General features: G+C 39.5%; 1 protein-coding gene across 4 annotated transcripts in view; it reads left to right on the plus strand.

Moving 5' to 3' along the window:
- Positions 1–27,567, plus strand: part of PPP2R2B (protein phosphatase 2, regulatory subunit B, beta) — a 701,789-nt gene that overhangs the window by 510,548 nt on the left and 163,674 nt on the right. For all 4 annotated transcript variants that reach the window (XM_006874504.1, XM_006874505.1, XM_006874503.1 and 1 more), the window contains one exon: positions 24,321–24,418. In XM_006874504.1, the coding sequence (XP_006874566.1) occupies positions 24,321–24,418 (98 nt within the window). The remainder of the gene's footprint in view (positions 1–24,320; positions 24,419–27,567) is intronic.

Consider the following 27,567-nt stretch of genomic DNA (forward strand, 5'->3'; position numbering starts at 1 on the left):
ATGGACCAATAATCCATGGGACCTATTGTACAGCAGCCCTTTCTTTTGCCCACATCCTATGTCTTCAGTCAGAATGAAACTAAAGTTCAGTGTGTGTGAATCACAAATTTATGGGATCAGTTCTTGAATGAGACTTTTCTCTGAGGATGCGCTCAACTTGGGGGAGGAGCCATCCTTTGGCCAAGGTGGTGGTTCAAACCCACCAGCCACTCCTCAGAAGCCCTATACAGCATTACTATGAGTAAGAACTAACTCAGTGACACTTAATAACTCGTATGCTCGGAAAATGACCTTGGCACTCGAATTCCCAAATACTGCTTTTAATTTCAGAGGCATCTCAGGTTTGAGCCTAGAAAATAAACCATTAAAAACAAAAGAGAAAGAAGCAATATGCAGGAGACAAACATGGAGCACATGTAACTATAAGTTTATTATAGGAGAGGTGTCACATGTATTACATGGGCCAACAACCCGTTGTCTCCATGAGAATCCTAGGTCTTCACCTGTGGACTATTGATGTCATATTTGTAATGTACAAAATGAGATCCTAGATACTGAGAGAGATACTGTTCACTAAAGGAATAAATTCTGTCTTCAGGGACCTTACAGTCTACTTAGTGAGATCGTAGACATACACATACACAATATATTCAAGCAGTCTATCAGCATTTGTGCAATGCTCCAATATAAATGAGTCATGTGTGATAAGAAAATGTCAACTAGGTTGGTAATGCTTGAAAGCATACTATCTTTGTTCGGTTTCTGGAAGAGATTCCTTTCAACCGAGTCTATGAAGAAAGAAGACAGAAGATAAATTCTAAGAGAATAAAATTTTGACTCTAGCTTGAGGAATGACATCCATAAAGGTATGGGAGCAAGGTAGTGTGGCCTGATGGTCCCAGATTCCTCTCTAGCAAGTTTTGCTGCTGTTGTTAGTTTTTATACAAATTGCTAGTATTGATGCATTATGGCTGTGGTAACGCATTCTTGGGTGGTTGGGGGTGTTTGTTTTTTATGTTTTCTGCTTTTTATTGTGAATTAGGTAGAGGTTTATGGAGAAAATCAGTTTTCCATTCACCAATTCATTCACATTTTGTTTCAAGTAGTTGTTCACCATCCTCACAGTGTAACAGCAATCATCCCACTTCCTCGCTGTGTTCACTGTTTGCAGCCCTCTGCCTTTCCTAACCCTTCCTGGCTTTTGACCTTTGTCTTTGGGCAAATGCTTCTTTTTTTTTTCTCTCTCTCTCTCAAATGATTAATTTTCTAAGGAATGCATATCGTCCTAGTGTTGTTGTTCACTTTATTATTGTTGTTAAATGCTGTCAAGTTGGTTCCAACTTATAATGACCGTGTATAGGGTCTCCAAGGCTGTAAATCTTTATGGGAACAGAAAGCCTCATCTGTTCCCCATAGAGCTGCTGGTGGACTCAAACTGCTGGCCTTGTGGTTCACAGCACTATTGTGGTTGTTGTTAAGTGCTGTCTAGTTGGTTCCGACACATAGCAGCCCTGCATAGGGTTTCCAAGGAGCAGCTGGTAAGTTTGCACTGCTGATCATGTAGTTCAGACTGACCTTTCAAGCTGTCTATTGTTTGGCTGAAAATTGGGTTGTGTGGAAGTGAGTGCAATTCCAGGTGAGTAAGGACCATAGTCTCAGGGCTTCTACCAGTCTCTGTCCAGAAGTCCTGGTGAGGCACTGTGGGTTAATGCACCAGACTGCAAAGACGTTTGAACTGCAAAGTTGGTGGTTCAAGCTCACCAGCCACTCCTCGGAAACCCTATACAGGGTCACTGTGGGTTGAAACCAACTCAATGGCACTTAACAACAACAACAAGGACCGTAGTCTCAGGGGTTCTACCACTGTCTGTCCAGTAAGCCTAGTTATTTTTATGATTCTGTATTTTGTTTCACACTTTGTCTCACTCCGTCAGGACCTTCTCATATGATCTCTGTCAGAGCAGTCAGCAGTTGTTTGGAGATGGGCATCATCATAGAACAAGATTTCTTAAGGTCAAGGGATCCAGAAGTTCAAATAGGATACATAATTTCATTTATAAATTTGTGCCTCTTTGCAGGCAAAAGAGCCATACTTTTTATTAGACCCTCAAAGAGTCTGAAGACCTCCCCAAAAGTGTCAAGAGGTAGAATAAACAGTATTATTAGAGAGGGATCAGTTTTTACTTTATTTATCAGAGTCAAAGATGAGTAAAATATGATCTCTGCTGTTAAGGAAATACATTTCAGTAAGGAAAACAGGGCAAGTAAATGTGAATGTCAAATAAATGTGAATGTCATTTGTAGCATGTGGGAAGTACAGAGTTGTAGGATTTCTTCCAATCAGGTGAGCTTCATGGATAGATGACTTTGGATTGGCCTTTTAGGATTTGTGTATTCGTTTATTGTTTTCATCCAGTCATTGCAAACCTATTAGGTCTGAGTCCCTATCCTAAATCTCCAAACTAAAATAGTGAATAAGATCCTGCTATCAAAGGGTATGCAGTCCCCTTGTAGTCAGCAGGCACAAGTAATGGAAAAGATGTCTCAGGTAAAGGAAGTGCCATGAACATTGCTCAACAAAGGCAATAGTTGTTTAAGGGACTCAAAGAGTTAAATTTTGCTAAAGTGACAGGTGTGTGACAAGGGTACAGAAGATAGGATGGAAAGTTTAAGGTTGAGCCCAAGAAGACATACTCTGCCATGCTAAGAAGTAAGGCCTTTAACTACAAGTGAAAGGTTAAGGAAGGATCAGAAAGGATTGAGGAAAAGATAATAGACAGTGGAGAAAAAAGAAGAGAGAAACAAGAAGAGATTTAGAACTAGCGTCATGTTCAACCCCAACTTTCCTAATTATTAGCCTTTCAAATTTGAACAAATTATTTATCGTCTCTGAGTTACCAATTCCTCATATCAAAATAGGGAAAGATACTAAAATCTTATCATTTGAATTATAACTAAATGACAAAATAGGAGACACAGATCCTGGTCAAAGTGCATATTCAATAAATGAAGGTGGTTCACAGATTGAGGGAAGAAAATGTATATGAAGTGTCTCGCACTATGTCTGCCAGTACTTAGCCAACTCAATAAGTAGTTGTTAGGTGCCATCAAGTCAGTTCTGAGTCATAGTGACCCTGTGTACAACAGACTGAAACACTGCCTTGTCCTTTGCCATCTTCACAATGGTTGACATGTTTGAGACCATTGGTACAGCTACTGTGTCAATCCATCTTATAGAGAGTCTTCCTCATGTTCATTGATCCTCTACTTTACCAAACATGGTGTAATGTTTCAGGAACTGCCCTCCTGATGACCAAAGTGCATGAGTTGATGTCTTACCATTATAATGCTTCGAAGGAGCATTATGGCTGTTCTTCTTCCAAAGATTTGTTCCTTCTTCTGGCAATCTATGACATATTTAATATTCTTCACCAGCACCATAATTCAAAGGATTCTGGTCTTCTCAGTCTTCCTTATTCATATGCATATGAAGCAACTGAAAAAGGCCATGGCTTGGGTCAGGCGAACCTTAGTCATCCAAGCTTCACTTTGTTTTTTAATATTTTAAAGAGAGCTTTTGCTGCACATTTTCCCAATGCAATGTGTTGCATCACCTGCATGTTGCAAGTTATTAGTGAGTCTTCTTCAATCCTGATGTCATATTCTTCTTCATACAGTCCAGCTTCTTTGATTACTTGCTCAGAATACAGATTGAATAGTATGCTAAAAGGATACAACCCTCATGCACACCTTTTCTGATTTTAAATGCAATATCTTCTTGTTCTGTTCAAACTACTATCTTTGTCTACTTATAGGTTTTGCATGAACACAACTAAATGTTCTGTAATTCACATTTTCCACAGTGTTCTGTTTAAGCTATTATCTTGGTCTACATATAGGTTCTGCATGAACACAACTAAATGTTCTGTAATTCACATTTTCCACAATGTTATACATGCATAATGTGTTATGATCCATACAGTCATAAGCTTTCACAGTGTCATTAAGACACAGGTAAATATCTTTCTGGTCCTCTGCTTTCAGCCAAGATCCATCTGACATTTGCAGTAATATCTCTTGTTCCACGTCTTCTTCTGAATCTGGCTTGAATTTCTAGCAATCCTGTCAATATATGACAACAATTTTTTGAATACCTTCAGTGAAATTTTGTGATATTAATGATAATGGCAATAGTGATGGTTTAAAAATCAGTGGTTTTCTAAATTGTGCAGCAGTGTGCTGTGTTACTCTTAGGCTGAAATATCTTAAAACCCGATTAATAACAAGTTAATTTCAGTGATTCTTCAGGATGTCTTCTGCATGACAGTTTAAATCCTCTCCCTGTAGTCACACCATAGTAAGGAAGGTGCTGCTGACTAGGAGAGTTTGCCATTACAGACTGACTTCCTGGAAGAAAGATCTACAAATCACTTGGAAAGTTCTTGGCATCATCGCCTGGGCCTGGCCATTTGCAAAGTGCCTATAAATCAGATACGTCTGTGTGTGAGCATTTTTTTCCCCTCTGATAGACTTGGGGGTTTTTGTTTGCTTTTATGTCAGATATTAGGGATCATGGTAAAAAGTCACCCAAGAAAGGCCAGAAGGAGGTCAGGGTACCCATGTGGAAATGATACTGTCGTAGATTTCTCATCACTTTGAAGTGCTATCCAGATGATCAGTTTTCTTCCCAGAAGGCAGATAGGGTTAATAGACCTTGAACAGTGTAGCAGAAGGAATAGTCTCTTCTAGTCTCACTTCATGAGAGGAAAGAAGGGAAGAAGGGGTGCTAGAGTGAAAATAGGAATGGGAACTGAATAAAGACAAAAGAAAAACAAGCGGTTCTTTCTCATTCATAATGATCACATGAATCTGAAATACTGATGTATGTAAGAAACAATCCTGAATTTTTGTATACTTGTGTTAAACCTTAAATGAAGATAGCATTTTGCTGTCTATCTTTTGACTAGGACTAAGAATTGAACAGGAGTTGCTGGGTGGCATAAATGGTTAAACACTCAGGCATGGTAATGGTTTGTGCCGTGGAGTCAATTCCGACTCATAGCGACCCTGTACAGGATTTATGAGGCTGGAAATCTTTACAGGAGCAGAAAGCCTTATCTTTCTCCCATGGTAGTTTCCCACAGCTGGTAGTTTCAAACTGCTGATCTTGCGGTTCACAACCCGATTCTTAGCCACTACACTACCAGAGCTCCTTTAACTACAGGCATAAAGATTAGCAATTAGAACTCATCCAGAGCACGTCTGAAGACAGGCCTAATGATCTGCTTCTGAAAAGTCTCAGCCTCGAAACCCCTATGAACTATACTTCTACTCTGTAACGTGGGGTCACCCTGAGTCAGAATTGACTCATCAGCAACTAACAACAACAACTACAATTGAATGTGTACAGATTTTATGATCTCAGCTATTTGAAGCAGTCTAGTCCCAGTGACTAATTTGTCTGTTCCTACATTCATTTATTAATTCAACTATGCCACCCTCCTTATTCTTCACCATTAGCTTTCCTCATTGCTACTGGAATTTCCTCATCAACATGATGCTATTTCTTAACTCTCCTTGACCTACTATCTTCCATCTCATTTTTTGTTACCCTTTATAGCAAAACCCCTTGGAAATCAGTAGTCACTGTCCCTAATCCCTCTCTTCCTTGTTTTTTCTGTTTGGTGTCACCAGGTAAGGGCTAACTCATTATGACCCTTTGCACAACAGAACAAAACACTGCCAAGTCCTACACCATCCTCACTATTGTTACGTTTGAGCCCAATGCTGCAGCGTTTATGCCAATCCATCTCATTTGGTGGGGGGGGGCGGTCTTCCTCTTTTTTACTAAGCCTTTACTTTACCAATCAAACAATTTTTTGCATTAAGCATATCTGTTGCACACGAGGTCTTTAAGTGTTCAAGAGCAAAAGTATCAGCTTGAGGACTAAAGTGTGCCTAGCCTACGCCATAGTATTTTCAATAGCCTCATATGTATGTGAAAGTTGGACAGTGAATACGGAAGATTGTAGAACAATTGATGCATTTGAGTTACGATGTTGGATAATAATGTTAAAGGTACCAAGAACTGCCAGAAGAACAAACAAATCTGTGTTGGAAAAAGTACAACCAGAATGTTCCTTAGAAGCCACCGTGATTAGACTTCATCTCTCATATTTTGGACATATTATCAGAAGAGACCAGTTCCTGGACAAGGACATCATGCTTGGTAAAGTGGAGGGTCCGTGAAAATCTGGGAGATGGATTGGCACAGTGGTGTAGCAGCAATTGTGAGGCTGGCACAGGACTGGGCAATGTTTCATTCTGTGGTTCACAAGGTTGCTATGGGTCAGAACCATCTCAACAGCACCTAACAACAAAACAACAACTTTACCAAGCATGATTTCTTTTTCAAGGGTCTGTCTGGTCCCTCCTGATAACATGTCCAAAATATGTGAGATAAAGTCTCCTCAGCCTCACTTCTTAGGAACATTCTGGCTGTACTTCATCCAAAACAGATTTATTTGTTTTTCTGGCACTCCCTGGTACTTTCAATATTTTTAGCCAACACTATAGTTCAAATGCATCAATTCTTTAACTATCAATTAGAATTGACTTGATGGGACCTAACAAAAGTTCTTTTCCAGTCTTCCTCTTTCATTGTTAAACTTTAATAGGTGTATGAGGCAGTTGGAAATACAGTGGCTTGGGTCAGTAGCATCTTAGTCCTAAAAATGACATCTTTGTTCTTTAACACCTTAAGAAAGGTGTTTTGGTCTAGTGTGTGTAGTATGACTTCTTGATTGCTGCTTCCCTGGGCACTGATTGTGGATCCAAGTAAAATGAAATCCTTGACAACGTCACAATCTTTCCTCCATTTACCATGCTGTTGCTTAATGGTCAAATTGTGAAGATTTTTGTTTTCTTTACATTGAGTTGTGATACATACTGAAGGTTGTATTTTTTGATCTTCATCAACAAGTTCCTCAAGTCCTTTTTGCTTCTAGCAATCAAGATTGTGTCATCTGCATACAGCAAGTTGTTAATGAACCTTCCTCCGATCCTGATGCCATGTTCTCCTTCATATATTTCAGCTTCTTAGATTATTTGCTCGTTATACAGATTAAAGAAGGATGGTGAGCTGATACCTGATGCACAGTTTCCTGATGTTAGACCACACAGTATCCCCTTATTCTGTTTGAGCAGCTGTCTTTTGGTCTGTGTACAGGTTCCACATGAACACAATGAAGTGTTCCAGAATTTCCATTCTTTGCAATGTTATTGGCTCCTCTTTTTGTTGTTCTTTTGCTGGGGGTTCTTCTTCTCCCATCCTCTTAAATGTTGAAGTGCTTCATGAATCATCCTTTGGCCCTCTTTCCATTTTTATTATGCTTACTCCCTGAGATTTTATCTAATATCTATCTAACACACCGTAGCTTTAAATCCTGCCTGATTCCTAATAATTGTCAATTTTCTATCACCAGTCTACCCCTCTCTCTTGAGCACCACAGCTTTATTTCCAATGATCTGTTCACCATCTACATATTTATAAACCTTTCACACTTCATGTATCTCTTTTTTTCATATCCCATATCCATTTCATCAGCAAATCTTATCAGATCTAACCTGAATATGTATCCAGAATCTAACTACTTCTTTCCACCTCCACTGCCCTCATCTTCATCCAAGCTACCATCTCTTACCCAGATTTTCTCAGAAGTCTCCCTAATTCCTCCGCAGCACCCTACAGTCTGCTCTCAACTCTACAGCCAAATGGAGTCTTGCCCTTCCTCTATTCATCACCGTCCAGCAGCCCTCCATTTCAATCTTAATAAAAGCCAAAGTTATTTCTGTGGACTACAAGACTCTACACAATCCAACCTTTGCATTTCTCTTACTGCGTCTATTTTATCATTGTCCCTTCATTCACACTACTGTAGTTACACTGGTTCCTTGGTACATGCATGTTTCCCTCTTCTGGTCTTTCTATGGGCTTTTCCTTTTGCCTGGACACTCTTCTTAAAACTACCTGCATCAGTAACTCCTGCACCACTTTCAAGTCTTCAATCAACTGCTACCTACCTAGTGAGGAGCAAGAATCACAACCACGGTATTTAAAATTGTAGCCACTTCCTACGTTTAACACTCTGAACCCTCCTTACTTAACTATGATTTCCTATAGTCGATAACTACTATGTCATTTACTCTGTTCATTGACTCTATTCTTTTCCCTTCAACTAGGTTATAAATTCCATAAGGGGAGATATTTTATATATCTCTAACACTGGAATAGTGTTTGCACTAAGTAGGTGTTCAGTGAATAGTTGTTGAATGTATGAAGCTATGTCTTTCCTAGTTTTTCTATATTTCTATTATTCATTAATATCTAAACTTATAAATGAGCATGAAATGAAATATGATAGATTTTTTTCAAGTTTCCATTTCCAGTGGATGGAAAAATCAGTACGGGTGTATAGTAGTTATACACTTGACTTTTAAGTTTGACTTAAAGATTGACTCTTACTGATGATAAAAATCTATGCTATTTTATTCATTTTATCTTTTCCTAAGTGTCTACTGTGTGTACTATATTGTATTCAGAGCCTTAAAATATGTATATTACTCAAAAGAGTTATATTTCATAGTATTCTTCAAAACACCACAACTCCTAGACCCATTAGATGTTGTTGTTAAGTGCCATTAAGTCTGTTCCAACCCATGGTGACCCTGTATAGGGTTTCCAAGGAGTGGCTGGTAAACTTGAACCACCGACCTTGTGGTTCAAACTGACTTTTTAGTCCAGCGCATTAACCCACAGTGCCACACCAGGACTCCAGACAGACAGATGGTGGTAGTGGTTATGTGCCGTGGAGTAGGTTCCAACTCATAGAGGGCTTCCAAGGCTATAAATCTTTACGGGAGCAGAAAGCCTCATCTTTCTGCTGCAGAACAGCTGGTAGTTTTAAACCGCTGACCTTGAGGTTCACAGCCTGATTCGTAACCACTATGCTACCAGCAGTTCCGCGGGAGAAAGATGAGGCATTCTGCTCCTGTAAAGATTTATAGCCTTGGAAACCCTGTACAGGGTCACTATGAGTCGGAATCGACTCCACGGTACTTAACAACAACAACATGCTATTAGAGCTCCTTTATTGCCCTGGAAGTCAGAATTAAGATTTTTACTCTGTAGATCAAAGACTTCTATTATCTGGATCTTATAACAACTTCTACTGCAAAATGTTTCACTATCACTAAGTCTTAATCTTCTAAATTAAAAGCTCCCTGAGGGCAAGGGACAAGTCTGGGTTATTTCTTTAATATATCCCTGGTATCCAGTCCAATAATATGCACATAGCAGATGCCCAGTAAATAGATCCTTGTATCTCGATCCAATTTACTCAAGATCTACTTTTGGCTAACATCTTTCCAAGCTGTTGGCAAAAATATGTGACCCCAATCATTCCTCCCACAATCCTCTCTACTCCTTATTTGGGTTCAATAATCTGTTGCAGTGGCCATATAGGACTTAGACACCATACTCAGAGTTATGGAGTTTAACAGGAAAGTTAACAGGTTACAATCTGTGATCAGAAATGCTTAGAGAACAGTTGTTGTAGTCACCTTCTGATAAATACCTATAAGACACATGAGCCTACTATAAACTTCAGCCTGAAGACACCTGGCTCTAGCTCCATGGGTCAGCAAACCTAACTCCTTCACTTAAGTGTCTGGAAGCATCCAGTTCCACAGGCAAGCTTCCTGCCCAAAGTCACTCAGCTTTACTTACTCCTTGGAGTGGGAAGTCCACTGCTCTGTCTCATGCTCTGGTTCTTGGCCGTGCTGTTGCTGTTCCTCTGAGCTTAACTATCTCTGGATGAAGGTGGTTCAATGCACAGACCTCAGGGTCCAAAGGACATGTTCCACTCCTGTCTCTTCTTCTTTGGAGGTTGTTAGAGCCTTCCCCACCCCCCTTGCTTCTGTGATAACTCATTTTATATGCATGCTAGAGTTTCAAGTTTTTACCGTTACTATTCGCTCTGCTAACATGCACAGCTGAATCATGTCATCCTATCAGTATCTTCTCTTACCCAGACCCTGCAGTGGGGGAAGTTTGGTGGGAGTTACAAACTGTAGCTAGAAGATATTCAATAATTTACTACTCCACACTGTCTGTTGCACCCCTACAGCACCCTCTCTTCATCAGCTTGAACTCTTATCTCATCCTCTAATTCATAAGTCCCGATCAATACTACAAAGGCTTCTTAGAGTCAAATGTGTTCTTTATTAATCAGTCTGTCTGGTTCTAAAATCCTCATACACTCACTGTACCAAATAAGAATTTCCCTGTACTTCTAATCCCTATTTTTTAATATATATTCATCCAGCATAAATATTTTGTTTACTGATAATTGCTTAGGGTATTTACTCATTCTGTAATGTCCATTCTTTAGATTTCAGTAAACTTGATATTGGCTCTTTTTGCCTCTCATTCAGTGATCCATTAAAGGGAAACAAAATGAAGCATCTGTTATATGCTAAGGCATCAGCTAAGCACTGAGGCATCAGTGATAAACGGGCCCCTTCTAGATGTTACAATTTAGAGATGGAAATAGGCATTTTAAAAGATTTGATTACCATTGTAATTAATGTTGATTATAAGAAGTATGAAGAACAATACCAGTTGCCATCGAGCCAATTCTCACTCGTGGCTACCCAACACGTGTCAGCACAGAACTGTGCTTGATAGTGTTTTTTTAAAAGCTGTTTGTGATCTTTTAGAAGTAGATTGTTGTGAAGTACCGTCGAGTCTATTCCAACCCATAGCAACTCTGCATAGGGTTTCCAAGGAACAGCTGGTAAGCTTGAACCACCGCCCTTGCAGTTCAAACAACTTTGCAGTCTGGTGCATTAGCCCACAGCACCACAGATTGGCTGGCCTTTATTCTGGGATGTTTCTGGGTGGACTCAAATTGCCAACCTTTCAGCGGCGAGCTGTTGAATGCTTGACTGTTTGCATCACAGAGAGGCTGTGTAATAAAGGGAGTTGTCCTAGTCTTGGGAGAAGTTATGGATGACTTCCCTACACAAGTTAACATTAGAGCTAACCTCTAAGTATAGAAAAATGTAACTCCCACAAGGTGAATATCGGTCTTACACACTTTTAGCATTCTGGCACAGCAAAAATTCTGACCCAAGAATTACCTGAGAGATATAACATTAAATGTGTTTGCATGGTGCAGCACCAGCCAAGAGCTTCTGTTCCCAATAGATGTGATGAGTTTTCTCTTTGTGGACCTGGTGTCCCACTGACTTTGGAGTCAGATGTAGATGGTGCATGTTGTGCAGATAATAGATCTCAATGTTTGGTTAGAGATTGACAGAGTTTACATCAGCTGAGTAGTTAATTACCCCTCAGCTTTTTGAAAGAGTGGTGACAGATGGTAGACACCTTGACAGCAGATTCCACTGTAAACCACACAGGCGTGTAGACAAGTCTGGGTTGCTAGAAGTTTCCCACTGGGTATTTCTGTACTTCAAGAACTTCTAATATTTAGACCCCTTTGTCCTTTAGGCAAATTTTCTTCCAACTATACGAAAATTGCCTCTTTTAGGTTCATGTAGTTAGGAATTATTATGAATGAAAGGCAGTTTCCATCAATTCACATGTCCCAGGATCTTCTCAAACCTGGGTGGTGCTGGGGATTTGGTCAGTGTGGAGAAGTTGTGTGCATTTTAATGGAAACAGCATGGCATTCATTACTCACCTGCTTCCTACCATCTGGACTTTCACAGATCAGCAAGCATGGTGGGCTTCCTGCCTATTAGCAGAAAGAGCTTGGCTCCTAAAGAGGACATGACTAGGTCCCTTTGAAGCCATAATTTTATGATGGACACCATGAATAAATTGAAGTTGGCATTGTATCCCAGTAAGCTGCTTTCACATTTGAATGGTTGAAAGATAATGTTCCATTCCCACAGCAGGAGAAAAAGGAAAAACAAATAGCCTCAATACTGGGAACCAGGCAAGAGAAAGGAAAATTGATAGTATGAAAGAATAAAATCAAAATGTTCTTGTGACAGTTTGTGCTGGGAAGTTGCAGGATAAGGGTCTCTGTTTTCCATATTCACATTCATTAAAAATACGGCTCTGTGAAAAGTGCTAAAGAAGAAAACAAAGATGGAAAGACATCTATTGGCATGCATTTGGCTATAAGTAACAAAATCTATCTAACAATGGCTTAAACCTTAGGTCATCTATTTTTTGACAAGTCTAGACCTAGACTACCCTAGGATAGGTTGTTGTAACTCACTGATGTCATCAGGGGCATTATCCCTTTCCTCTATCTATCATACTCAGCCTCTTGGCTTTCTGTCCTTAGGCTTGTCACCTCGTGATCATATATGATGACTGCCTCAGCTCTATAAATCATAGCTATATATAACCACATACAGAAGCAGGAAGCAAGGGGTAATTAATGCAGCCAGAAGGCCTTCCCTCAGTTGCTTCTATCCTCTTCTTCATGGGAAAAATATTTCCCAGATTCCTTCTCCAGGAGACTTTCCCTGTGCCTCATTGGTCACATCTGGGTCACATGGCTATCTCTAGCCACAAAGGAAGCTGGAAAGCAAGTTTTTGTCTTTTGCAGCCTCTACAGTGGGAGACAGAGCCCTGGTGTAGCGCTGTAGGATAAGCACTGGACCGCAAGGTCAGTTTGAAGCACAATGTTGGCAGTTAAAACTCACCAGCTGTTCCTTGGAAAACCTGCACAGGGTCACTGTGAGTCAGAATTGACTCATTAGCACTTAACAACAACAACAACAGTGGGAGATAGGCAAGGAAAAAGTCACTAGGTAGGAATAGCTAAAGAGAGTTTCTGCCACAACATGATACTTACTGTTAATGTATCTGATCTAGAGAGGTGAACTAGATTTAATTAGTGCCACTTTATAGAATTATGCTAGTGGATAAATAAGAAGCAATAATTGTGATTATATCTTGAGAATTAAGGTTGCCAGGTACTTGTACTTTTCAAATGAAATGAGTGCTGGCACCAGGTTAGAGTTAAAACCAGAATGCATAGAATTAATTATATCCACATGAAAGAAGATGGGGTCAGTATGTACATATGAAACATAGGTCTGGTAACAGAGAAGCCAAACCTGGATTGGACAGAGCATGTATTTTTCACACAGATGTAGTATGTATGTTCATTCTTTCTCTGATCTTGCCCATTATGTTATTGTTGTGGTTAGGTGCCACCGAGTCGGTACCGACCCATAGCGACCTTATGAACAGTAGAACGAAACACTGCCCGATCCTGGGTCAACCTCACCACTGTTCCCATGCTTGAGTCCATCGATACTGCCACTTGGCCAATCCATCTCGTTGGGAGTCTTCCTCTTTTTCTCTGACCCTCCACCTTACCAAACATGATATCCTTCTCCAGTGACTGGTCCCTCCTGACAACATGTCCAAAGTATGAGAGATGACGTTTGGCCATTGTAGACATGAGTAATTGATTATAGCCCTTTCTCCCATCAAACCCTTCTAATAGACAGCTTCTTCCAATTGATTGGAATTGATAAAGAAAGCTAATAGATCTGTTTGCTATGACTCCTCAGAATTTTATATGTACTGTCTCCCTCACCACTAAGGACCCAAATTAAATGAATGTAAGGGGTAGTGTCAAAGTAGGAAGTTAATTCTGTTGAGCCAAGGACCGAAACATAGGTCTATTAAAAGACAAATGGCAAAGAACAAAGAACAGAAAACCTCTTACATAAACCTAGTTTGTGAAACAGGTTGATTGCAAACATATATTGATAAATTGAGATTCCTATCATTTTATATATTCTCATCAATTAAGGATATAAAGTCCTGGTGTGGTGCTGTAGGATAAGCACTGAACTGCTAACTGCATGGTTGCTGGTTCAAACCAACCAGTCCCTCCTTGGAAACACTGTACAGGCTCCACTGTGAGTCGGAACTGATTCGACAGCATTTATTATTTATTAGTGTGGTGCCTTAGGATTAGCACTTCACTGATAAACATAATGTTGACAGTTCAAACCCACCAGCCAGTTCTTGGAAATCCTATACAGGTTCACTATGAGTTGGAACCAACTCGACAACACTTAACAACTACAGCAACATTTAAGCAGAGTCATCATTTTAAAAAAATCTTTGACTCTGCATAGTGAGAAAATGATAAATGGCCCGAAATACAGTTGAGCCATACCTATAGACACCAGTAGTATTAACTAATTTATTTGTACATTAATGAATTTTAGTGACTCTTATATTTGTGTGACAAAGAGACAGTTGTTCAAACAGAACAAAGAGACACTGGTTTAAAATTAGAAAAGATGTGCACCAGGGTTGTATTCTTTCACCAGATTTATTCAATCTGTATGCTGAGCAAATCATCCGGGAAACTGGATTATATGATGAAAAAAATTGACATCAGGATTGGAGCAAGGCTCATTAACAACCTGCAATATGCATATAATACAATCTTGTTTGCTCAAACCTAAGAGGACTTAAAATACTGATGAACATCAGAGACTACAGCTTTCAGTATGGGTTGCAGCTCAGTGTAAAGAAAACAAAAATCCTTACCACTGGACCAATAAGTAACATCTATATAAATGGAGAGAAAGATTGAAATTGTCAAAGACTTCATTTTGCTTGGATCAGCCATCAGCCCTCATGAAAACAGCAGTCAATAAATTAAACAACATAGTGGATTAGGCAAATCTGCTGTGCAAGACTTCTATAAAATATCGAAGAGCAAAAATATTAGTTTGAGGACTAAGGTGTGCCTGACCCAAGCCATGGTATTTTCAGTAACCTCATTTGCATATGTGAAAGTTGAACTGTGAATAAGGAAGACCATAGAATTGATCCATTTGAGTTATGGTGTTGGAGGAGAATATTAAAAGTACCATGGACTTCTAAAAGAGCAAACAGATCTGTGTTGGGATATGTATAGCTAGAATGCTCCTTGGAAGCCAGGATGGTCAGACTTCATCTCTTGTACTTCAGACATATTGTCAGGAGGGACCAGTCCCTGGGAAGGATATCATGTTCGGTAGAATGAAGGATTGGAGAAAAAAAATAAGACCCCCAATGAAATGAATTGTCATAGTGGCAGCAGCAGTGGGCTCAGTTGTAGCAACTATTGTAAGGTGGACCTAGGACCAGGCAGTATTTCATTTTGTTGTGCATAGCATCACTATGAGTAGGTACTAACTTGATAGCACCTAACAATAACAACAAAATCTGCATACTCATTTGATTCCTATAATTTGTTATTTTTATAAAAACAATTTACTACAATGGAGCAGCATGAAGGGGAATGTTTTAGGAGTGATGGAACAGTTATGTCTCATGATTGCGGTAGATACATATCTATAACCACTATCCCATGTGCCACAAAAGTGAATTTTACTCTATGTAAACTTTTAAGTAATTTTTTTAAGGTTTTTAAGTGTCTGAGACAAATTCTGAATTCTTTTATTATGTTTGAAAAAAATTTTAATTCACTTCCAAGTTAAAAAGTCTTCAAGTAATTATGCTCATGGCAAAAAATAAAAATTAAAAAAAATTTAAAAAATAGTGAAAACATTGAAAAGCACCACAAGAAAATTGGGGAGCTTAGTGGTGCTATAAGCACTGGACTGCAAACCCCAAGTTTAGCAATTTGAGCCCACCAGCCACTCTGCGGGAGAATGATGAGGCTTTCAGCTCCCACTAAGATTTACAGCTTCAAAAACCCTATACAGGGTCGCTGTGAGTCACAACTGACTGGAGAGAACTTAACAACAAAAAGTATAAGAAAATTAATTTAATTACCCACAATTCTACACTAAAACATAGTAACATTTTTACTCTCTGAGACAGACTTTGTGTGTGTGTGTGTAACTTTTTGTTGTGAGTTGAGTGAAGATTTACAGAGAAGATCTACTGGGCTTGGGGACTCAGGACCATAGTCTTAGGAGGCACCATGGTCAGTTGGTGTAACATAGCTTTTTGCAAAGATGATATCTACATCCTACTTTGGTGCGTAACCTCTAGAATCTTAAAAACTTATAAGCTAAAAAATAAACAAACTTATAAGCAAGCACCTAAAGTGGTCAGTTTTACTTTCGTTAAATCATATACTTTATTTTATTTCAATGATTGCAATCTCCTCCCTGTAACAACAGTTATCCCACTTCCTCCCTGTGATCCCGTGGTTCCTATTTCCATTCCACCCTCCTTCCCAACCCTTCTCAACTTTGTCCTTAGGTAAATATTGCCCTTTTGATCCTGAATGATTGACCATTCCATGGTGAGCACACCTTATTAATGTTGTTCCCCTATATCATTCCATGGAGAACATACTTTATTAGTGTTGCTCCCCCCTATATACCTATCTACTGTTTGGCTAAGAATTGGGCCATGAGGGTGAATCTTGTTCCAGACCTGAATAGTGGTCAAGTACCATAGTCTCAGGTTCCTCCAGTCGCTTTCTGACCATTAAGCTCTATCTCTTTTGTGTGTGTGTGTGTGTGTAATTTTGAGTTTTGTTCCCCATTTTATCCTACTCTATCTGATACCTTCTAAATGATCCCTTTCAGAACAGGCAGCAGTAGCTGGGCACCATCTGCTTCTTTTGGTCTCAAAGTCATGGTGACTGAATGCTCACCTGTTCCATTAGTTCATTAGACTAGTTGATTCCAAGCATCATCAAATTTTCATTACTCTTCTTGTTTCTGCAAATGGAAAGACCAATAGTTTCACCTTAGATGGGTCACTCATGAGGTTTTAACATCCCAGAGGCTACTCAGTAAAGTAGGTAAGTACAAATATCCTCTTTCAAACCCTTATATATTTGTGGATATACTCCCCCTCTCCCTCCCATACCCTGTCAAACCTGTGTGTCTGTCCATGTATCTACCCACAGAACACTGTTGTTGCAAGCTTGTGTATATAACAGTATTTATCTCTATTACCTTTAACTCTTGCTTGCTGAAAGTGAAGAGGACTTGAAACATTTACTTATGATGATCAAAGAGCACAGCCTTCGATATGGATTACATCTCAATGTCAAGAAAACAAAAATCCTCACCACTGGACCAATAAACAACATTCTTATCAATGGAGAAAAGATTGAAGTTGTCAAGGACTTCATTCTTCTTGGATCAACTATCAACACTCGCGGAAGCAGCAGTCAAGAGATCAGACGACGTATTCCATTGGGCAAATCTGTTGCACAGGAACTTTTTAAAGTATTGAAGAGCAGAGATGTCAGCTTGAGGACTAAGGTGCGCCTGACCCACGCCATGGTGTTTTCAATAGCCTCATATGGATGCGAAAGCTGGACAGTGAATAAGGAAAATCGTAGAATTGATGCCTTTGAGTTGTGGTATTGGAGGAGAATACTGAAAGTGCCATGGACTGCCAAAAGAACCAATAGATCTGTTTTGGGAGTTCAGCCGGAGTGCTCCTTGGAGCCCAGGATGGCTAAGCTCCATCTCTCATAGTTTGGACATGTTGTCCAGAGGAAACAGTCGCTGGAGAAGGATGTCATGCTGGGTAAGGTGGAGGGTCAAAGAAGAAGAAGAAGACCCCTAATGAGATGGATAGGCCAGGTGGCATCATTGATGGACTCAAGTGTGGCAGCGGTGGTGAGGTTGGCCCAGGATCGGACATTGTCTCGTTCTGCTGTGCATGGGGTCGCTATGAGTTGGTTCCGACTCGATGGCACCTGACAACAACAACAACCTTTAACTCTTGCTCTCCTTCCCATGTCTTCCCCTGTATTCTTCATTCTTCTGCCAACTTCCCTCTTCTTGTATATTGCCCTCCCTGTCACCTGAGTTAACATGTATCTACTCTCTAGCCAGTAAATTATTCTCCCTTCCCTCCGAGCCCTTATAACCATCAAAGAATATTTCTTGTAGCATGAAAACCTTTTCTTGAGTTTTTAAAATAGTGATCTCATACAATATTTGTCCTTTTGGGATTGACTAATTTTACCTCAGCATACTGTCCTCCAGATTCATATATATGTTCTAAGGTGCTTCAGAGATTCACTGTTTTGCTATTTTTCACTGTTGCATAGTGTTCCATTGTGTGTATGTACCAAAACCCATTCTTCCATTGATGGACATGTAGGCTGTCCCTGACAGTCTTTTATCTATAAGTGTGTATTCATGTGTATGGCTGTATTTGTAAGCATTAACATTGTCTCTGGAGTCCTGGTGTGGCGCTGTGGGTTAATGCGCTAGACTGCAAGTCGGTTTGAACTGCAAGGTTGGTGGTTCAATCTCACCAGCTGCTCCTAGGAAACCTTATACAGGGTCGCTATGGGTTGGAACTGACTCGATGGCACTTAAGAACAACAACAACAATGTCTCTGGGTAGTCAGATTGTAGGGAAGATTTCGTGTTATATTTTAAGGATCTCTGGTAGCATCGTGGTTACGAATCGGGCTGTGAACCGCAAGGTCAGCAGTTTGAAACTATCAGCAGTTTGAAACTCCGCGGGAGAAAGATGAGGCGTTCTGCTCCCATAAAGATTTACAGCCTTGGAGACCCTGTGCAGGGTCGCTATGAGTCAGAACCGACTCCATGGCATTTAACAACAACAACAACAACATTATATTAGTGGAGGTTTTAATAAGTGTATATCGCTTTACACACAGAAAAGAAGGTTTTAAAATAAAAATAATTTAAAAATTTGTCATCATAAGACATACACTGTCTTGTTGCCTGACTAAAAATGTTTGCAACTTGTAGATGAACATCTTTCCTTAACAAGGTCATTTTGGCACAATCTCAGTAGTAGCACTTGACCATTATCTTGTTGTGGTTGGCCTATAACCAGACTTCCTTTTCTTCCCCTATGGAAAATATGCTCCAATATACTATTTCCGTTATGAAAACTTACCAGAGAAAATGTCTGATGATTTTGGACTATGAACCAGAACCTCAAAAGGAGTCTACAATTTAAGGTAGATGGGAGGAGTAATTATAAATCCTGCTGGGAATCTCAGAATCCCCCTGTTTGTTAAATGATCCATAAAGTCATTGTCACTTGCTGTTCTATCTAGCAATCTCTATGCAGGGATGACAACTAAAGGCTCTGTGTGCCATGTCTCCTGATGGAGGAACCATTGCCAGTTAGTTATAGTACCTCTACCAGTCCTTCCCGTTCTAGTGACTACCACCATTTCTCCATTGTCATCCACTTTGAAACTTATTTCTCATCTTTGATGGCATCCTATCCTAGCTAAAGAAGCAGAGAACTTAACCTACAACTAACCTAATCATCATGGATAAAGCAAAGTTTAAGATATGGAGCAAGAAAAATCAGCTGATACAACTAGAATGCTTTATATTATTATCTACTAATTGTTTCTTGGGTGAAAGATAAAGCATATAACGGACTCTGTGAAGATTAAATTGTATTACTCTCTCATTTCAGTCCTTATGATTGATGTTGAGAGGCCAATGTTTGTGCTCTGGTCAGTAAGACCTTGTTCCATTAGTAAAATTTGGTTTTAAATCCTCTCTAAGTCCAAACTTATCATTGTATATTATCTAAACTGTTGACCTACTATTTGACTATATTGTTGTTGTTAAGTGCCGTCGAGTCATATTGCCTAATTATTTCAGGTGCCGTCTTCAACCTGGTATTCTGGCATTGTATTAGACGCAGTCCTTTGTTGTTTTGAACTGCAATAGAATCAATTAATATAGTGCCAATATGAGTCAGCACATAAGAGAGTCAGTTTCAACTCCAGGCGATTCCACATGTGCAGAGTAAAATTGCTCCATAGAATTCCCAAGGTAACCAAAGTTACCTTTCAGCAGGAGCCCTGGTTGTGCAGTGGGTACATGCTCAGCTGCTAACATTTAGGTTCAGTGGTTTGAACCCATCAGTGACACCGTGGGAGAAAGATATGGCAGTCTGCTTCTGTTATAAAGATTTATTAAGACTTTAGAAGTCAACAGAGCAATTCTACTCTTTCCTGCAGAGTCTCTCTGAGTCAGCATCAACTCAACAGCTGTAGGTTTGGAATTCTTTTGGTTTGGAACTTGCAGAATCAGATCACTCACCAGGCATGTCTTTGAACATGTTCTCTGTGTGGGTTCGAATTCCAGCCTTTGGGCTAGTAGCTGAGTGTTCACCATTTGTGCCACCCAGGGACACCTAGACTCAGCTCTAGAGTGCTCAAACATAGAAACCATGGCATGAACTCAGGGACTCCTTCAGTTTTCTACAGCCTTACAATCATATGAATAGTACTTGTCAAGTCAATTTCTATGGTTCAAGTAAATGGAGACTCTGTGTATGAAACCGAGAGTCTGGAACCTTTGTAAGATGCCAAGATAGATTTAAAGAAAAAAAACATTGTTTTCACAGTGCCCAGTGAACTAGAAATGAGGTTACCAGGCCACCAGTGGAATTAAATCAGCACAAATAGATGTGAAATAGGGCAAGCCTCACATCTCCCAGGTTTTCTTGAAAAAAAGAAAAAAAAAAAAGTTTTAACTACATTTGACCTCCATAACTGTTTCTGTTTTGGGGTTTTAATTTTATTTTGTTTTTAATCAATATGTACTTTATCCACCTACAAATATATAAAACAGAGGGAAATTGCTCAAGTTCATAGCTTCTTGCTCAGCAGTATGATTCAGTTGGGCATTTAAAGAAGTCTTAAGTTACAATATATAATGTGTACACAAGGGGCTTCAAAAAGTTCATGGGAGACATGGAGAGATGGAGCAGCTGGGGACTTTAGACACAGAGAGGGAGAGGGGCTGTGTGCTGAGGACCGGGGGGCAGGCTTGTAGTGTATACCCTTTGGTTGGTTGATGATGCGTGGAGGGGATTGTAACCATGGCAATGAAATGATATACGATAGGATGAATGTAAAACTAATGTTCTCCTATGTAAACTATCACATAATTCACAATAAAACATTTAAAAAATAAAAAAAAGTTCATGGGAAAATCGAATGAAGAGATGATTGAATTTTTCCATTAACTTTTTGAAGTCCTCTCATATAAATTATTGGATGAGAGACTAAAAAACAATTATGAAATTTTGTGAAATCAGAGATTATTTTGATAACTTTATTTACAGCCTGAAAAGATGTGTTTGTCACAATATTGTATGAGATGAAAAGCTGCATAAAAGTGACTTCAAATTTAAAAAAGGAAATCAAAGGAAACATTTTTATTAGCTGGGACCATGCCTGATATGCCAAAACTTAAGAGTTTGAGTGATGCTGCTTTAGAATGTGTGGCTTAGACTTGAACTTGAATCCTACCTTGTTTTGACATGAATGGATCTTAAGGGCTGAAAGACAATATGCTATCCCTGCAAAGCAAGTTTTATTTCCTTTTGAGTGACCTTTTCTTTGCAACCTTTCAGAGGTTTGAAAGGTTTAAAAAAACTCATTCTTTCAATTCTCAACTTCGAAGTGGAAGTCTAGAACTAAAATAGTTCTAAATGTATATGCACATTGCAGCCCACATGGAAGTATTTGCTGCCAGTGCTCTTAAACAGAATCTAAGCTCTAACAGCATCAGTGGACATGATTAACCCTACAACCCTCTCGTTACTCCCACTATCCTCTTTCCCTCTCTCTTTCCACCCTTCCTCACCTTCCCTCCCTCCCTGCTAGCTATCTGAGGCATTTGTGTTTTGAGCAGCTTAAGAACATTGACTCATACCTTAATACCTCACAGAAGCTTGAAAGTGAAAAGAAACAGCCGTGTCAATGTTTGGTTCTACCAAGTTAAACATCCATGAATAACCCTTCATTGCTAAACACTCATTAGCCCTTTTTGTTGTTAAGTGCCTTGGAGTCAGTTGCAACTCATAGAGACCCTGTAGAGGGTTTCCGAGGAGCAGCTAGTGAGTTTGAACAGCTGACTTTGTGATTAAAACTGACCTTGCAGTCCAGTGCTTATTCCTTGGGAAGACCCCCATCAAGATGGCTTGGCAAAGTGGCAGTATCAATGGGCTCAAGTGTGGCAACAATTGTGAGGTTAGCTCAGGACTGGGCAGTGTTTCCATCTGTTGTACATAGGGTCACTATGAGTCAGTACCAACTCATGGCCCCTAACAACAACAACAAAAGAGCTGAAAGAAGTGCCTAGTGTTAGATGTGTATTCAGAGGCAAGTACAAACATTAAAGCATTTTATTCTTGCCTCTGAATGTGAGAGCAATTTGCTATCATACATAAACTATTGGAAAAGAACAGTAGTCAAATAATTCACTTGTGGCTAGCTTCTATTCATGAGCAATACTCCTGTTATGTCAGTGAGTCCTTTAAATTCGTATCAGAAATTAGTAAGCATGTGGCTTTACTTTGCACTTCCTTTGAGAATTAACTAAGATAGCAATCATTAAAGAGAGCGTCCTGAGTGAATGGGCTAGATTTCCAATTTAATTCATCAACATGGAACGGGGTGGCATTTTCTGAATGAAGACCTTGTAAACCAGAAGTCATAAGCTGGTGACTCACAAGCCATATGATTTTTAATGACATACACTAAGGAGCTCTGGTAGTGTAGTGGTTACGAATTGGGCTGTGAACCTTAAGGTCAGTGGTTCGAAACTACCAGCTGCTGCGCGGGAGAAAGATGAGGCTTTCTACTCCCGTAAAGATTTACACCCTCGAAAACCCTGTACAGGGTCGCTATGGGTCGCAACCAACTCGACGGCACTTAACAACAACAACAACACTAAAAATAATTGTTATCAAAATTTTAAAATGTAAGAACATTTGTATAAAAATCGGGATTCACAGTGTCTTAAAAACTTTTTTTTTTTAATCAGAACATGTGGCAGCACATGAAATTGTGCCGAAAACTCAGTAGCCACTTGTCCCTTGAGGGGATACCTGGTATGCTTCACTCCGTGTTACCTATGTGGTCTTGAGGGATTTTAACTTTCTACCTCTGGGGCTAATCACCCAGGAGACCAAAAGTTAAGTTATGAATTGTTGTTTTAAATGTGCACAGATTGAAAGGAACAATAAATTAGGTTTTATTCTTTCTTATGCCTGCACAAAGAGTGACCATTAGTGGCATTTTCATATATGGAAAAGGACACTTGCATGTAAAGTAGAGAATTTTATACTACGTACCTGAATAAATCAGGCTTACAAAGAAAATCCAGAAATGATGATATATAAAAGTAAAATTTGAGGTTTGACTTATTCAGGGGTAATTGCCTGAGTTTTCCACCTCACTGTTTCCCCTTTTCTTTCCTCTCATAGACATCATCTTCAGAATACTCTCTGTCAAAGGCCATACTCATAATTCCCCTGGCTTTTTTTTTTTTTTTTAACTCATTTGCACTCTTGGTAGCAATTGTTGGAGCCCTGCAGGGGAATAATTGCAGGGGAATTAACCTCTGACATTTTTCTAAAAATAGCCCTAATAAATTCAATCATAGGTAATTTACCTGTCCATGTTCCTCCAGGGGTAGCCAGCATTGAAGAAAGACGTGGCAGGCTGGCATTCCTTCAACAATTATCTGTGATCTCAGTTCCTGATGCCTGTGTATATTCTTCACTTAGAAAAGCCTTGTACAAATTGTCCTTTCCCCTCTGACCTCGTGACCCTGTTTTCCCAGAACCCTTTCCTGCAGTTGTAATAAAACCATGCTCTTCCAGAGGGGCGTGTTATGCTCACAAGACAAGGGGGTGTATGAGTCAAACTGGAGACTGTGCAACCCTCCTCTAAATTTACAACTCTGTAGTCCTCTCCAGCGATTGCTTTGTGTTTTGGTCCTTGAATGTCAGTATCTGAGCTCCAAGCATCCATCCCAGTCCTGTATCAGCACAGCCTTCAGTCCTTATTTGAATAGCCATAACTGAAACTGCTTTGGAGAAGTTTCTTGGTGTGGAAGAAAGGGAAATTAAATGAAAATAATAATAATAATAATAAGGCTGGTAGTGGGTGAAGGGTCAGTTGTTGGTAGAAATTAGCAAAGAAAGTTGCCATTTTCTTGAGCCATAAAGAAATTCATTTTCTTTTACCCAGAACAAAGGAATCTGAAGGTGTTTTCCCCTTTTGTTCTCTCCACATGTTTCAAGAGATTACAGTACAAGTGTGGGCATCTAAGAAATTTACTCTTGCAAGTGCTACTTCCAAGTGATAACTTAGAATATGGAACATAGATCTTTGCAAATTCCACTGCAGAAACAAAGCCTTAAGACTTTAAATGCACAGAAAAGTATGTCTATTACCTATCCTTTCAAAGTAAGTGTGCAGTTATTTAAATTGCCTTTGTCTTTTTCTTTTCAGCTGACATTATCTCTACGGTAGAATTCAACCACACAGGAGAATTACTAGCGACAGGGGACAAGGGGGGTCGGGTTGTAATATTTCAACGAGAGCAGGAGGTAAGTGGTGGTGAATGCAAAATGCCTATTTTCTTCTCTTTTTAAAGGTGGCCTCCTACTGTTTCTTAATCCTTGTGTGTTGCCCTTAACCTTGCTGCTTTGCTAGCAAACTGAAAAAAAAAAAAAAAAAACTGCCAAAAATTCATTACCATCAACAGCTCCATATTTAGGCTCACAAAAACACCTGAAAATAGAGGGGTTTTTTCTGGCCTGACTTTATCTTTCCTAGCCTGGGTATTGCACATTCATAACATGACTTAGCTTTTCGTCTGACCTGCAAAATTCCAGTGGTGTGGTGTTTGTTGCATATAACCCCCACATTTTGAGTGGGATTTTGACCTCACTCTCTTGAAATTCAGTCTCCTTTGGTTTCAGAGGTTGCCAGAATGTAAAAGAATAAGAAAAAATACATATGTATGTATGTATGTATGTATGTATATATATATATATATATATATAGTCTTTTTATTTACCGACAGATATACAAAGGACAACTTAGGTCAGTAGAGAAGAAAATGATAGGTCGGCCTACCAAAGGAAATGAGATTCTACAAAATGACTTCTAAATAAAAAATATGTTTCACACTCTATTGTAGGTGGCTCACAGTTCCCTGGAATTCAGTGCAGCACTATTTCTGAGCAGGGGTTCTAACTTTCAATGAATCTCAAAAAGCCCCTTTCTCCTGAGACTTGGGTTCCACTAGGAATCGTTTCTCTTTTTTGTATAAATTAAGTTGGTGTCAGCTTCTGTTTTGTCAGAACGGAATTATGGCCCAGTTGGATTTCCTTGGCCTTCCTAGCATGCCCTTGGAACTTCCAGCAGGCTGATCTCTGTGCTAGTGAGTCTCCCATCTGCCACCCGCCTGCCTCCCAGATCCATGTTGCAGTAGGGAAGCGCAGGGGGAGGCCCAGTGCAGCAGAACCTTTTCACAAGAGGCTTCCCTACCAATTTAAAGCCTGTTTTGTGCCTCAAAGCCAGTTGTGTTACACCTCCCCTCGAAAAGGAAAGCCTCATTTAGAAGTGATATATTTGGTAATTGCACATTATTTGCAATTAATTTCTATAAGGGCATCAGAAATCCCTCGGGGGTTTTGTATAAATTCAAGTGTTCAGCATTAAATCAGACACCCGGCCTATTCCATTGGCCCTGGATACACGAAAATGTGTTTGGCAGTAGGAACTAATAGCTCTTCGTGACCTGGAATCTTTCCTGCTTTCCAGAGCTGCCTGGTGTTAATTGGTCTGGCACATACTACATACACTTGACAATCTGATTTGGATGATAGCAAATCAACACTCATAAATTTATGTTAAGGTGGACTGGCTCTCTCATCATTAAGTAGGATAGTACCAAGGATGTCAGCATTAAAAGTCCTTTTAACATTGATTTTCAAATCTTCTCTGATTTTTTTTTTAAATCCAATTAGATTCACAGTGATGATAAAGAGGAACCAGAGGAGCTATTTAGCATAAATTACCCAAGGCAGCATGTTGCCAGTAATATTCCGCTCTACTTTTTCAGTTAGCTATTTATAGGTTTCACCTATTTTAATTTATTGAAATGTTTGGGAAGCCTAATTCATTAGTGGAATTATGAGGGACATGCTTTCAAAAGCGGGAGGTTTTGTTCTTAAAAAAAAAAAAAAAAAAATAGGTGTCAATTTGGATGAATAACGTGCAGCTAAATTGTTTAGCTTTATAAAGTTTTTGGGATTGGAATGAACAGTAAACCTGAGAAATAAAGCCATGTGACAACCATGTAAGCCAGTCCTTCTTTCAACTTTTGGGGCTGACTCATCAGGAAACACATTCCGAGGGTATTTACTTACAGGGACCCCAGCACCCTCACAAATGCATTTAACACCTAGGCTCAGCATCACTACCCATTGGTAAATTGCGATTTTAATTTAAGTGTTCTATACCCACATGGAAAGATAATAATTTCTTTTTTTATTTAGAAAATTAAGCCTTATATTAAAACTGAAGCTTTTGAAACATATGTATAATGAGATTTGCATTTGTATTTTTGAAGCTGTTGGTAATCAGATTATAAACTACCTAAAAGTAAAACTCCCTTCCTCTTTTCCCCTTCTTCTCTTTCTTTCATGCTCTCCTTTTCCTTCTTCCTTTTCTTCTTTCTCTTACCCCTTTCTAGATAATCTTTTCCCCATGTATTTCATTCATTTATTACTTGTTTAGTTCCTGTGGTTTGCTTTTGCGGGATTGAGCATTAAGTTGCTAACCTTAATGGTCAGTTATTTGAACCTACTGCTCTGTGGGAAAAAGATGAGGCTGTCAGCTCCGCAGCATAGCGATCCTGTACAGGGTTCCCAAGGAGCAGCTGGTGAGTTTGGGACCTTGTGGTTCAAACCAACATTGCAGTCCAGCGCCACACCAGGAAACCCTATGGAGCAATTTTATACTGTCCTATAGGGACACTATGAGTAGGAATTGACCCAAAGACTGTGAGTTTGTGTTTACTCTTTGCAAAATTGGTGCTAGGTGGTAAACCAGAGGTGAATTATCACCTTTCTGTGACTGATACAACTGTTAGACCTATGGTGAGATCTGTTCTGTTATCTATATTGAGAAAGAGGAGAGGAGGTCAACCATGCTTAGATCTGCAGGTTCTGAGCTTTTTGACCTTGGACAAGTCATTTTAACATCCCTGTGCCCTATCTAACTCTGAAACATTCTGTGAGTGTCTGAAAAGATTTTAATAAAAGACGGCTAAGAATTGTGGATTGTACAACTTTATACTCTTGTCAGGGATTGATGCGAGTATATGTAGACTCCAGCATGAGATGCCTCACTCCAAAGAGTAAACCCAACATGCATCCATCACATCACAAAAAGGAAAATATTAGAACCTCTATGTGTATTCATTTTAAAACCTTGTCCTAGTTCAATTTCCATGAGTACTTAATTATGTATACCATGTATTTGGACTCCTGGTGTGGCACTATAGGATAAACACTGGGCTGCTAACCACAAGGTCAGTACTTCAAGCTCACCAGCTGCTCCTTGGAAACCCTATACAGGGTTGCTAAGAGTCAGAACTGACTCAACGACGCTTAACAACAGCAACTACCACATATCCATACAAAAGTTCATGTATATGATATATTTTGTGTATATTATATATAAT

Source organism: Chrysochloris asiatica, unplaced genomic scaffold, assembly GCF_000296735.1.
Source record: "Chrysochloris asiatica unplaced genomic scaffold, ChrAsi1.0 scaffold00280, whole genome shotgun sequence".
Classification (NCBI taxonomy): domain Eukaryota; kingdom Metazoa; phylum Chordata; class Mammalia; order Afrosoricida; family Chrysochloridae; genus Chrysochloris; species Chrysochloris asiatica.